Consider the following 14647-nt stretch of genomic DNA (forward strand, 5'->3'; position numbering starts at 1 on the left):
TGGAATTTCTCTGCCCCAGCCTTCACCATCCTGCTCTGGGCCTGGAAAGGACAAGTCAGAGACTCCCTGCTCTCTGACCACCACTGAGTCCAGCCAAGGGAGCGCCAGGAGGCGAGCAGGGCCAGGGGCCAGAGAAAGAGGGCCCCTGACTGTGGCCCTCCACCTACCTGGACCACAGCTCCTGCAGGCGCCCTGCCCAATGGGATCCCCTCCTTTCTCCCTCTCATGTGTCTGTCCTGCTGTCTCTGCTCCTGCATCTGTCCCCTCCCCTCGGCCCTTCAGTCTCGGATGGGACCCTCCTTCCTGTCTCCTCCGGGGACACCCATGCCCCCAAACACACCTGTGTCCCTGTGCAACACAGCAACTACACTTCTTGTTAAAAAAAAAAAAAATGTTTAGCAGTTGCCCTAGAGTTTGCAATGTACATTCACAACCAATCCAAGTCCGTTTTCAATAACATGGCAAGCAGCACCTTTTCAATAACACTGGCTGGTTTCTGCCTCCTCTCTGGGGAACACTGCCTCGTTCATGTCCCCATGACCTTGTTCATATCCCCATGAACTATAATCACCCACTATACTCTGCTGGTATCATTTTGAAGAAACTGTTACCTGTAGGACAATTAGAATAAGAAAAAGCAAAAATTTTATTCTGCCTTCATTTATTCCTTCTCCAACCCTCTTTCCTTCTGCAGACCTGAGTTCTGACCTAAATTATTCTTTGTCTGCCTGAAGGCCATCATCCAGCATTTCTTTTGAGGCCAGTTTGTGATGCCTGTCTCTTTCTACACCTTCCTCAAAAGGCCCAGGTAGAGAGTGCCTGATTGATTTTATTTCATTTAAACCTACAATTTTCAACAACTCTATGACATTGCTATTCAGTCCCTCAACCACGTCTGGCTCTTTGAGACCCCATGGACTGAAGCACAGCAGGCATCCCTGTCCTTCACTAATTCCTGGAGTTTGCTCAAACATGTCCATAGAGTAGACGATGCCACCCAACCATCTCATCCTCTCACCCACTTCTCCTCCTGCCTTCAATCTTGCCCAGCATCAAGGTCTTTTACAATGAGTCAGCTCTTTGCATCAGGTGGCCAACATATTGGAGATTTAGCATCAGTCCTTCCAATGAATGTTCAGGACTGATTTCCTTTAGGATTGAGTGGTTTGATCTCCTTCCTATCCAAGGGACTCTCAAGAGTCTTCTCCAGCACCACAATTCAAAAGCATCAATTCCTCAACGCTCAGCCTTCTGTATGTTCCAACTCTCACATCCATACATGGCTACTGGAAAAATCATAGCTCTGAATATACAGCCCTTTATTGGCAGTGATATTTCTGATTTTTAATACACTGTCTGGCTTTGTTATAGATTTTCTTCCAAGGAGCAAGCATCTGTGAATTTCATGGCTGCAGTCGCCATCCTCAGTGATTTTGGAGCCCAAGAAAATAAAGTATATCACTGTTTCCATTATTTCCCTATCTATTTGGCATGAAGTGATGAGATCAGATGCCATGATCTTAGTTTTTTGAATGTTGAGTTTTAAGACAGCTTTTTCGCTCTCCTCTCTCACCTTCATCATGTCCTACAGATAAGGAAACTGAGGCCCAGACTGCTGAGCGCACAGCGTTTGCGGTCATTCACCCACACGATGTCATGCTGACTTCAAAGCCAGGCTCTGAGCCACTGCACCCGAGCCAGGAGACCCTGCAGGATCAGGGAAGGTGAGCTGGTTCCAGCCCTGCCTGGCCCTCCGTGGAGTCCCAGGCCTCCTCCTGCCTGCTGGCAGCTGTGTCACCAATGCACGCCTGGAACGTGCCCTCAAGCCTGGCTCCCTCCCTCATCAGCATGCAGGACACGGCCTCACAGCCTCTGAGAGGCTCGTGAAGTGCCTGCTGAGCTGCCAGCTGGCCCAGCTGTTGCCATGGAAAAGCCCAGAGCATGTGGGCCTCCTGGCAGCCTGACACACCCGCTCCCCTGGGACCCCCCATCCAGGCTGCGGGCACAGCACCCAGAGTACACACGTGAAGGGGACCTGCTCCCAGCGGGCCTCAGTGAGAACAACTGGGGCCCTCCCTGGGAGGGGCTGAAGATGCCAAGCCCCACTGCATCTGTAAGAGGCAGGGGAACCCCATTGTGGGGGTGGAGCTCTTTCTGCCTGCCCACATCCATTCTCCCACTTTTCGCTAAAGTCACCTCAGCCTTCTTTGAGGAGCAGCCTCCCCCTGTGAGTACAGTCTCAGGGGACCCACCCTCACCTTGGTCAAACCCAGATCTGATCTGTCAGCAGGTATCACTCCCCCTCCCTCTGCCCATGTCAAAGATTGGTCCAGGTCTGGGCAGATAACCTTAGTCAAACCACTGATACTCCTGGATCTGTGCCAACACTCAGCAAAGGTGAATGGCTGAACATAGAGTCAGGGACACCCAAGATGTGTTGGCCTGGGTTGACCTCTTGATCAAGCCATACCTGAAACCAGTGTCCCTGGCATCTCCAATTGCCTGAGGTAGCACAGTTCCATTTTTATTCATGCCTCATTGGGTTGGGTTTCTGTCACTTTTGATGAGAGCCCTCCCTAACACTCTTTGGCTCCTAAAAAGATTCCTACAAATGGGCTATGTCCAGGCTCCACCCTAACCTACTCTGTGTGACTTTGAACATCTCCACCTAGGAGCTTTGGTCTCTGTGTCATGGGAACTGGTGCCCACAGTGGCCCCTCGCTCTGAGAATCCCCCATTTCTGTGCCATCAGGGGGAACACCAAAAGAATTTATTTGTGATGTCAGCCTTTCTCCATTTTCAGAAGTGTCAGGGCACACAGAGAACTAGGAAGGGCTGAGTGTCATCTCTTTAACGGAAGTTTAAGCCTCCTGAATTGCCGGGGCAAGGAGAGCCTTATCTGTGCATAGCCAGCCAAGAAGCTTTATCTTATGTCCACCCTTGTGTTCCAACTTGTGCCCAGCTGTTTGCCCTGGGACTCTTTCTTTGCCCAACCCTGACCCTGCAGATGGAGCCTTCTAGGCTGGCTTCTGCCTGGGCTCAGCCAGAGTGAGCCTTGGGTGGGAGCCAGGGTGTGTCCATCAGCCTGGATAGGTATTCATGGCCCTCAGCACTCCCTGTAAGGCCTGGTGTGGGTGTTCCAAGAGGGGTTTGAGGGACTGGGAAGAGGTTATCCCCACATCCAACTCTGCCTTCTTGTAGGAAAATTTCACAACTTAACCCAACTGTAGGCAAGTCCTCATGTCCCCCCAGCACACTGCATCTGTGAGAAGAGACCCCGCAGAGGTGAGCCTGAAGCCAATATATTGATCCTTCATTAAAGGCTGGTCCTGGCTCTGATCTTTCCAATGTGCTCCCCTGACTCTCCCCATGCAGGCACACCCCCCTCTTGCCTAACATCTGGGCTGGAGACCCTGGTGGCCAGAGAACTCTTCCCTGCATCCCTCACCACTGTCACCACCTCCATCTCCACTTTCAGTATTGGGGTGTTGATGATGGTGATGGTGACAGTGATGATGAGGAAGAGGAGGAGGAAGATGGTGAAATAGGTGATGAAAAGGTGAAGGTGATGATGGTGATGATGAAGGTGATGGTGGTGATCTGGGGTCAATAATACCTGGTTCAGGGCTTCCTTCATAGCTGAGTTGGTAAAGAATCTGCCTGCAATGCAGAAGACCCTGGTTCAATTCCTGGGTTGGGAAGATTCGCTGGAGAAGGGATAGGCTACCCACTCCAGTATTCTTGGGCTTCCCTGTGGCTCAGCTGATAAAGAATCTGCCTGCAATGTGAGAGATCTGGGTTCTATCCCTGATTTGGGAAGATCCCCTGGAGAAGGGAAAGGCTACCCATTCCAGTAATCTGGCCTGGAGAATTCCATGGGTTGTATAGTCCCTGGGGTTGCAAAGAGTTGGACACGACTGAGCACCTTTCAGTTTCACTCTGGCTGTTGATGAGCACTCAATAACTGCTAACTATTATTGTCAATGTCACCATCCCCCTAGTCACAGTGTTTGATCGTGGATAGGCAAATAACCCAAGTGAGTCCAATCAAAGTGAACCCTAGGATTTTACAAGGACCGTCTCACTGGGGTCACTGCCCTGGTAGAGTGTGATCAGGGAGCTTCCGTTTCAAGTGATTTTGCTCCCCATCCTGCTCCCTAGGGTGTGAGCCTGGCCAAGAACAGGGCCAACACAGGGGACAGCAGAGCTGATGGCGGGAGGTGGAATCCTGGTAGATTATCTGAAACCCGAGGTCAAGCTGTATCTGTCCTTTTCAGCTACAGGAATAAAATCCTTTCTTTCTATGTATGCCAGTTGGGTTGGGTTTAGGTCCTTCACAACAGAAAGAGCTCCAGTGAATTCTGTGAGTCTCTGCAGAGCCCCAAAGGCAATGGCAAGTGAAGGATGAGCCATGCAAGGTCTGAAGAGTGAGAGAAGGAGGGAAAAGAAGACCTGGCCATGGGCAGTGGCTTGAGCTTCCTCACAGCATGGTGGCCAAGTTCCAGAACTGGCTATCTCAGTCTGTTCCCTTTCCCACAGAACTCAGTGTACATCCACACAGGTTGTACACTGCACAACTCCAGGAGATGCCAACCTTCAGCACTCAGGCTTTCCAGTCTGTATTTGGAGTAAAATTTTTCAACCTGAATTTCTAAAGGTCAGCCAAAGTCAGGCCATGTCATCAATTCTCTAGAACTATCTGACACTAGGCTTAAAGAGTAACTTGAACAAGCAGATAAGGAAATCCAGGGCAACAAATATCTGTGGAGACAGGCAGGAACCCGATGCATGAGGCATGTGGGTAGAAGGGAATAGGGAATGGTGGGGATTGTAGCAGAGGAAGCTTGGACTCTGCCTAAAGGTGTTCAAATGCCTCGACCTTCCACCTGCCAAAAAAGTGAGCCCACAACAGAATTCAGATCAAATTTGGAATCTCTGAAATGGAGATGCTGTGCTTCAAGCAGGCATGGTGTCTTATGTCTCCCACAGAGAGCCTGGTGCAGAGTGGGTGCTCAGTAATAATGCTGACCTGGGTTAACCTGAGACTCCAGACCTCATGAGATCTATGAAGGACCAGAAAATAGGGCTTCTGCGTGTGAGTCCAGAGAGTTATAACAGCTGGTGCGTAGTGGCTCCTGTCTATACTCCAGTGCTAGTAAACACTGTTGGAGAAACATCTACTGCTTATAAATATCTGTGAGACCCTCTCACCCCAAGCCGCCTCTTGTGTTTTGGGGCCCCAAGTGTCTGTCTGCCCTGTGTGACTTCAGGGCCACCACATGATGAATTGGCATTCCCTCTCAGCTCTCTTACACGACTGGGGCAACCAACAGTGTTCCGGGCAGCAGACCCTCCACCGGCCTTGGTCCCTGAATGATCACGTGGAGCAGGAATACGATATAGTGTGGACATCCCTGGCGGTCCGGTGGTTAAGAACCCACCAGCAAATGCAGGCAACATGGGTTCAACCCCTGGTCTGGGAAGATCCCACATGCCACAGGGCAACTGAGCCTGTGTGCCACAACTACTGAGCCTATGCCTAGAGCTTGTACTCCACCTGTGCATTGCAACAAAGAGTAGCCTCTGCTCGCTGCAACTAGAGAAAGCCCACACGCAGCAACAAAGACCCATCGCAGCCAAAAATAAATAAATAATTAATTAAAAAAAAAAAAGATATGGTGGTAAGCACTGCACTTCCAGAGCTCATCTTACACTGTAACCTAGCCTGTTGTGACTAAGGTCTAGTCTTTACAAAGAGCATGAGGTAGTAGAGAGGGAAGCAGCTCTGGGAGCAGCCACCACCCCTCGGAGCGTGGACGTGCGCCTGATTCCCCATTCCAGAGGCTCCTGAACACCCCACCCTACCCCCCATGTCCTCCATACACTCCTCCTGCCCAAGTCAGTAGAAGCTGAACTTGGGTGTCTGCCACTTGCAACAATAGCCAATTAAAATCTGACAAATCCAGCGCTGTCCTGCTCATCTCTGGGTTCTCCAGGCACGTGTGCTAAGTTGCTTCAATCATGTCTGGCTCTTTGTGACCCCATGGACTGTAGCCCACCAGGCTTCTCTGTCCATGGGATTCTCCAGGCAAGAATACTAGAGAGGGTTTTGCTATTTCCTCCTCCAAGAGATCTTCCCAACCCGATGATCGTACCCACGTCTCTTACATCTCCTGCACTAGTACGTGGGTTCTTTACCACTAGTACTACCTGTGAAGCGGGTTCTCCATAACTAAAGATAAACTCTGGAGTTCCAAGGAGCTCAAGAAACGTTTGCTGGATAAACAAAGAAGCCAAGGGAAGCATGGTGTTTGAAAGCTGCTGAGAAGAGACACCTCAGGGGCCACTTCCTGCCTGAGGAGGTGGGGGGTGGCATCAGCCCTGACTGAGGGGTGCGTGGGCTCAGTAGTGGTGGCACGTGGCCTTTAGTTGCCCCAAAACATGTGGAATCTTCCCGGACCAAGGATCGAACCTGTGTCCCCTGCATTGGCAGGCAGATTCTTAAACACTGGACTACTAGGCAAGTCCCTTCATGGGCTTTTGACAGGTAACGAGGTCATTTCAGATGGGCACTTTCAGTAAGATGTGATTGTGGCAGAACCACAACTGGATTAAGCAAAAAAGAAATATACTGAGTCGTGTGTATGTGAAGTCCATGCATAGATACTGCTTCAGGTACAGCTGGATCTGAAGTTAAAAATGTCATTAGGTCATAGTCCCCTCAGTCTCCTTGCTCATCTGTCCTCCATGTGGGGTCCATTCTCTGGCAGGTGCTCCCCTTGGATGGCGAGACTCCAGCTGACACCTGCCTGCCTCTGAGACCTGAGGGAAAGAGGGAACCTCCCTTCCATGATTATCACCATGGTACTGGGTCATATGCACACTCCCGGACCAATCACTGATGACAGAAATGGGTGGTTCCAACTGCAAAACATGACTGATACACTCACATCTGGAGTCAGAGATGGAGTTAACACTCCTTAATTTCATGGACTGAGTACAGAAGAGTAGGGATTTCCCAGAGGAAAATCAGGGTGCTATTACCAAAGACATGATGGACAATGTATGATGGGCTGTGCTCACTGTCCACCAAATAGCCATCCATGTCCCTCTTCCCAGCTCACAGAGCCCCACTTTGTCCCATAAGAAGCAGAAACCCTGGGACCACAGGAAAGTCAACCCCCTAACACAACCTTATAATGAATCATATTTGGTCACAGAAAGTTAGTAAATCCACCCCCTTTTCCAGATTTTCACTTTCCCAACCTCCTTTATAACAATTAATGACTATGAAACACTATTCTGATAATGAGAACTCCAGGGATTGGTACCACTGTTTTTTTCCTCTCCTCCTGGAGTACTGGAGTGAGGGCATGATGGCTGGAGCTGCAGCAACCATATTGTATCAATAAAACATCAAGTAAGAGAAATAAAAGCCAATGCTATGATTGATATTTCTTTTCTTGACTGTTACACAAGTAACATGGAACACATAATATTTTGTAAGAATTCCCTGTGCTTTTCTGGCTGGGGACAATTAAGAATTGCAATTAAGAACTGGAAACCTGTAATAAGAACACCTACCAACTAAGAGTCTTGTGTTAGCTCAGCTAAGAAATTAAATAAGTTAACACAGGAAAAGTATTTGAAACCACATCTGATAGATAAGTTTTCCAAAAGTGATGGTTGTTAGTGTCTTCATCACCATCACTACTGCTGCACCACCGCATGTTGCTTCCTCCATGGGGAACTTCTCTTGGCCCCAGCTTCCTCTCTAGGTATGGTTTCCCCCTCCCATGTCCCCCTTCACTATCACGCTTATTGAAAGAGGTGCCTATGCTTCCTAACCCCACACCCCCAGCCAACTAGCTATGGCAGAACCGGGTAACTTGAGGTGTAATGACTTGCTAACTACCCACCTCCACTGCTGACTGCAGGCCCCAGCAGACGAGGGCTGTATCTCTCAAAGTCACCCACCTCTGCTGCACAACTGTAGTTGTCCTGACAGTCACTGCAGAACCAACAGCTGGTTCCCACAGGCTGGCAGAGCAGAAATATTTCCCTGACTGCTGGGTTCATCACAGTTCCTGCCTGCCGCACCCAGCTGTGGCTGAGTAGCTATGTGAGGTCTTTTCTGAGCTTGGGTTCAGATTCCACCCTCCTCATCCTTACCTGTATCAGTCAGCTAGTGCTGAGTAACACACAGCCCCAAGATCCCAGTTTCTTTGGACAATAAGTATTTATGGTTCATGTGTTTGGAAGTTGGCTGAACTGCTTCCTCTGAAGGCTCTGAAAAGATCGCCTCTTTGCTGTTGACCTGAATTTAGCAGCAGGAGGCTGCTGCACCCCTCTCTTCCCTAAGAGAAGCCAGCCTGAGTCCAGTCTGATCTGAGGCCCAGGAGCACATCTGAAGCTCCATAGCAGAGGAAGCCAGTCCAGATTTGGGTTTGTGATCCCTTCAAATGGAAAAGTCCAGAGGCCCCTGTGGCCCTGTCCTTCCTCCCACAGGCTGTCCCCTCACCTGTGGTGCACACCGCTCAAGGCCAGGTTGGGGACACAGGGACTGCTCAGACAGGACCTCACTGCTTTGCAAACGTCCCTTTCTTGCACAGGCCTCCCACTCCTCCTCGAAGGCTGGACCTGTTGGAAGACCTCTAAGGAGAGTCAGGAAGCCAGGACTCCTGGGTGCCTCAGACAAAGGACACTCAGGGGCCCACTGAATGCCATCACTGAGTTAGGCTCACAGCTGCTCTCCCGGAGCTGATGAGCCCATGAAGGAGAGAAGACCAAGAAGGCACCTGTACCTGGAGAGGCCTCAGGCCCAGAGAGATGCACTGTCTGTGTGATTGAGCACCGAAGCTGGGCCTTCCCCGATGGGCAGATGAGTTGGCAGAGACAGCTCTACCAGGTGTTGTCTGTGTGTCTCTAGGGTGGTCAGAAGGCCTGGTGGCATCCATACAGATGCAGAGTCTGGACACACCTGAGCTCCAGAGGGACCGCCCACAAAGCCAACCCTGCCTCAGGACTCTAGCGGGTGGCAGGAGATGCAGGAAGCCCCCGGGGCTGCAGAAGGAGCTGTCTGAGCCTTTCCGATCCATGCATGAGGGATAGGGGCCCTGGAGGAGAAATTAGCACTCTTGCTGTCACTTCTGCCTGCCAGAGCACACGAATTCTCACGTGGGCCATCCTGACCGGCCACACAATGAGGGGAATTCTGAGAAATGTTCCCATTCTCTGAGTCAACCCAACACGGAGCCGCCAACTGGACTTTGGGGAGAAGAGACATCTGAGTTAGGGCTGATGAAGAGAGGGGAAGTGGACAGAGCAGGCAGGTGGGGGTCAGCCCCCGGAGCAGCAGGGGGCTCAAAGCTCCAGCACAGAGAAGATCCTGAGGTGCAAGAATTAGGGGAGGGGCACACTTGGGATGCTGCTGCTGCTACTTCTAAGTCGCTTCAGTCGTGTCCGACTCTGTGCGACCCCAGAGACGGCAGCCCACCAGGCTCCTCCATCCCTGGGATTCTCCAGGCAAGAACACTGGAGTGGGTTGCCATTTCCTTCTCCAATGCATGAAAGTGAAAAGTGAAAGTGAAGTCGCTCAGTCATGTCCGACTTCTAGCGACCCCATGGACTGCAGCCCACCAGGCTCCTCTGCCCATGGGATTTTCCAGGCAAGAGTACTGGAGTGGGTTGCCATTGCCTTCTCCGACACTTGGGATGAGTATATCCCAAATTTCAATTCCTTGGATACCCAGCTTAAGACAGATTCTAGGGAATCTCCTGGCAGTCCAAAGGTTAGGACTCTACACTTCCACTGCAGGGGGCACAGGTTCGATCCCTGGTCAGGGGGAATCAAGATAACACAAGCTGAGCAGCATGGCTCCCCCTTCCCCAAAAAAAGATTCTAATTTCGGCACAAGACATTGAATTGGTATGTGGGCCCTCTATTGTGACAAATGGGAATATAGTCCCCAGTCTTTACCTCCTCTCTGAAGCAAGACTCCACACCCACCCTCTGCCACATGACTACAATGCCACCCTCCCGCCTTCCCCACAATGGACTGGAAGGCATCAACTTCCTTCCCCATGGGTGACAGTCTTGGCCAAGTGACTTGCTTTGGACAGGATGCAAGCAGACACAATAGGCTTAAAGCACAGACTTCCATCCATTGTGCCTTGAAATATGGTTTGGCCCTGTGAGTTTTGCAAAGAAAATGCCTCAAGTAGCTCCCCTCTTGCAGCCTGGGTCCCAGAGAGAGACCCTTGGAACAGACCTGAACCTGACCCACAGTCTGAAGCAGAGCCCTTCCAGGAACCTGCAGCCTTATCAGCAAAACAGAAATAGTTCATGTTCTAAGTCACAGACATTCTAGGGCTGTTTGTCACACAGCATTGTTGCAGAAACTAGGACACCTGCCTCTTTGGTTAGGAGAGAGAAAAGCTTGCAGTGAGCTGTCTGCCCCTCCCAGACCGCATCCACTGAAATAGGCTAAGTGTCCAAAGAACATTGAAGTGCTGCTGCCAGAAGGAGGTTGCATGGATACTGGAAAGGCTGAAACCAACATTTCTCACCATGGTGGAGCAAACAGCTGTTCACAGACGGTGCACTAGGGGCTGGTCTGTGAGCCAGAACTCATTTTCTGGCTGTCACCCGACAAACTGAAAGTGTGTTTGAACCCCGAAGGAGCAGCTGACTCTGATGATTTATAGGGCCTGAATGGATCTGTGAGGGCAAATTCAATTTTGAATACAATTCCATGTCAATTAACATTGCTCAGAGCCTGACAGAAGAGCAGTGACTCTAAAGCAAAGCCAAATAGCAAAGACTGATGGGGTTGAGCTCCAGGCCACCCTGGAAGCAGATAATTTTCATCAGTGCCTCTCAGAAATCTTCTGGGGAGGACGCTCGTGTGGTGACCAGGTGAGGACTTGACTCTGGGGGTGGGATCTGGTGAAGGCTGGGATTGAAATCACACAGCACTCGGCCAGCAGGCTGGGGGTGGGGCAAAGCTTCTTTTGGCAGTGTCTAGCCTGTAATCCCAGGGATGGGGGAACCTGGTGGGCTGCCGTCTATGGGATCGCACAGAGTTGGAAACGACTGAAGTGACTTAGCAGCAGCAGCAGCAGCCTGTGGGAAGGACCCATTTCCCCTATTGTACTGGAGGAAGGATGAGTCCTCAGGGATGGGATGAGGTGGAAGGAAAGACCTGGGCTGGCTGTAGCTGAGCCCCAAGGGCCCCAAGGGGGCTAGTGGGAAGGCAGAGAGGAAGGAGGAAACCTAGTTCATCAGGATCCAGGTCCAGAAGGCAAATACCTCTCTAGAGAGGCGGAGCAAGGGGCGAAGGCGCCCATTCTCTGGGACACTGGTAAACACGAAAACAAGAGGGGCTCACAACCTGTGGTCTGCAGACTCGCAGCCCCAGCTTGTTGGAAATGCAAATCTCAAACCCCAAGTAGGACCAGGAACAGAAGGGTCTCTGATATGTTGACAAAACCCGTGGCCCCTGAGTGATTCTAGGTGAATGTTCAGACCACCCACCACAGGAAGCATGTCATCAGCACCCCACCCCACCCCACTCCAGGTTTATGGAATGGACAGCTGAGGCAGAGAAGTTAGACCATCTGCTCACAGTCGGAAGAGAGGAGCTGAGGTTAGAGCTTAGGTTCTTGAACTGCTCTGGCCAGCATGGTAGCCACCAGTCACAGGGGTTATTTCATTTCAGATTGAAGTTAATAAATAAAATGCACAGTTGAGTTTTCTAGTTGCATGAGCCACATCTCAAGCTGGTGGTTTCTGGGCTGGACGGCATAGATCTAGAAAATACTACTAGTGTGGTCTTGAAGCTATCCCTTAGCCACTGTTGGTGTTTGCACTCCAAAAACCCCCCATCCCCCTCCAGGAAGAAGAGAACAAATGTGTGTGCAAGAACATATGGAAAGTGAGCAGAACAGCAGCCCTGCCACCCCTTATACCAGCAGGGAGTGGAGGTGTCAGCGCTTAGCTCTGCAAGCTCCTGCAAACCCTGAGGAGCAGGTTTGGAGCCCTGGGAGAGGTACCCCATGGAATAGCCTGCCAGGCTCCTCTGTCCATGGAATTCTCCTGGCAAGAATACTGGAGTGGGTCGCCACGCCCTTCTCCAGGGGATCTTCCCAACTCAGGGATTGAACCCAGGTCCTCCACATTGCAGGCAGGTTCTTCACCATTTGAGCCCCTATGATGTGCATAGGTGGGGGCAGGGGGGATGAGCACAAGGCAGGCAAGCAGGCTGCGGCCTCCTCCCACCCCACTCTGCCTCTCCCCTGAAGGGAGGTTTCCTGTGCCCAGGATCCTGTACCCAGGAGATGGCGGCTGGTCCCTAAGACACTGGCCAGCCACCTGGAAATGAATCGAAGGAGGGAAAATCCTTGGGAGGCTTCTCCCCAGGAAAGCTAAGAAACCCAGAGAGGAGTCCCCACAGGGAGCCTACAGTGATCCCATCCTTCACCCTGAACACATCCAAGTGTCTTCAAGGGGAGATGAACAGACAGTCATTCCTACACTTGAAAACCTCAACGCCAAATCCTGGGCCTTCCCAAGCATTGTGCTAGAGGTAGGAAAGGGGTGACAAGAAAGGAAGCCCCCTGCAGTCCCCAAGATCAGCTCAGCAGCGCAGGCTGCAGGTCTCTGAGGACTCCGGGCCTCCGGAGCAAGTATGGGGCCTGGAAGCCCCACTGGGGATGGGCAGGCAGGCCCAAGGGCCTGTTTCCCAAACGAAATCCTTAAGTATTACCCCTGGGACCACCCCCACCTCCTGCCCCTGCAAATACAAATTTCAGGCCTTCCATCCTCAGAGGAGAATTAGGGTAGGAGGAATGCCCAGGAAGCTTTCCGTCTTTCTAACAAGGCTCTTAAAATCCAAAGGGGATGCTGGGGAAGTCAGAGTGATAATAAAGTCTGGAATGGGAAAGGGAGAGGGGGATCCTGCTCCAAGGAGACTAGGAGAGGGTGGAAGGAGGGCCCAGAGCAGAGAGAGCTGGACAGGATGGGCCTGGGTGAACTGGAGGCTGGCAGCTTTGGGGGCTTGGGCTCCCCACCCCCTGTATCAGGATGTTTGGAGTACTGCCTTCCCCACTGTCCCCAGGGACAACCCTGTCAACAGCCTGTGACTACCCAGACCACACACCTCCCTGCCCTGCTCACACTGGGGCCCCGCGCTGGCTGGCTTCTCATCTGGCAGGTCTCAGCTCAAATTACCACTCCTCTGAGAGGCTTCCGGGACCACCCCATGCCCACTTCCTATGACAACTCCCTCTTCAGTCATCTGCAGGTTACTCTTCAACATTATGCTACTCGGCTCTGTGTTCAGGTTCTCACTCACTTCTAAAAGGGCCTTTTGTCTCATCCACTAGAGCAACACAAACAGTGTCGGTTGCAGGGCATTTAGTAAATAGGTGTTAAATGAATTAATGATATTAAGATTTGAGGAAGACAGCGGTCCCTCCCCACCCGCAGTGGGTCCTTAACCGCAGTCTCCCATGGGTGAAAGAGGAAGTTCCTCCTTATATTTTTCAACTCTCCAGCTGCCCCCTCTCATCCGTTCCTGCCACCATGCTGCCCTGGAAGGGGAGCAGCCCCCGCAGCCCAAATTGCTGTCTCTATGCAAACGAGGCATCCCTGGGGGGCTTCCCACCCAGAGGGGTGAGGTGGGGAACTTGACCCAGGAAAAGGTAGAGGGAATGCACTTCGTGTAGAACTTCTCCCTCCCCATAATAGAGCCCAGAGGTCAGGTGCCTGGGCAGGGGGCGGTGGAGAGCACGGGAAGCCATGGAAGGACAAGACCAGCCTGCAGGAAGACCCCTTAACGAGAGGCAGGAGACACGTGAAGAAGTCCTAGACTGGGGCGCAGGATATGAGGGAGTGAATAATCCTCATCTTTAACATGCCCCCTCTCTGGGCTGAGATAGTCTGTCCTCCTTTTCGAACCGAATAAATCCCTTACCTGCCCCTGGATCTGAAAGGACGTCGAGGACTACCCACCCCTGGGCCTCCCATCGCGGGTGGGAACCTGGACTCGCCAACTCTGTTCACGCTCCCCCAGCTGCGGGGGCGGGGGAGGGCGCTGACGGTGAGCGTGCCCCTCCGCGCATATGTCTCGCTTGGCTGGAGAGGCCCCCCCCTTTTCCGCTTAAGAGCTCCCATTGATAGATTCTATCGGAACGAGGCCGCGGCTGGGGAGGCGCAGTGGTGAACCCCCCGCCCCTCCCAAAACAGGCAAACAGAAAGTCACGGTAGCACTTCAGCTCCCTACACCTCCCACGTGCTGGGACGCCTGCCCAGGTGCGTGCGGAGGGGCGGGAAGGGGCGCGGCCCCGCAGCTCCCTCCCCCAAGGGGCGAGGTAAGGGCGGGGCGGGCCTGTGGGGCGGAGCGGGGCTTGGGTGGGGCGGGACCGGAGGCGGGGCGGTGGGGCCAGGCTGTAGGGGCAAAGCGCGGCCTGGGCGGGGCCAGGAGGGGGCGGGGCGGGGCGGGGCTCGCGTCGGCTCCGCTGAAGCGCCCACTTCCTCTGGCGCCGGCTGCCTGGCGGAAGTACGTCAGTTGTTATCCGCTCGGGGCGCCGCTGCCACCGCCGCCTCACGAGCCCCGGCGCCTCAGCCCCGGTCAGCGCCCCGCCC

The 14647-nt window shown here is 52.5% G+C and overlaps 1 protein-coding gene across 1 annotated transcript in view; it reads left to right on the forward strand.

The window, feature by feature from the left end:
• FBRSL1 (fibrosin-like 1) overlaps positions 1 to 14647 on the forward strand; it is a 97959-nt gene that overhangs the window by 1373 nt on the left and 81939 nt on the right. Inside the window, exons 2-3 of the mRNA XM_010852525.1 lie at positions 1592 to 1724; positions 1790 to 1943. Of these exons, the coding sequence (XP_010850827.1) occupies positions 1592 to 1724; positions 1790 to 1943 (287 nt within the window). The remainder of the gene's footprint in view (positions 1 to 1591; positions 1725 to 1789; positions 1944 to 14647) is intronic.

Source organism: Bison bison, unplaced genomic scaffold (assembly GCF_000754665.1).
Source record: "Bison bison bison isolate TAMUID 2011002044 unplaced genomic scaffold, Bison_UMD1.0 scf7180017864312, whole genome shotgun sequence".
Classification (NCBI taxonomy): domain Eukaryota; kingdom Metazoa; phylum Chordata; class Mammalia; order Artiodactyla; family Bovidae; genus Bison; species Bison bison.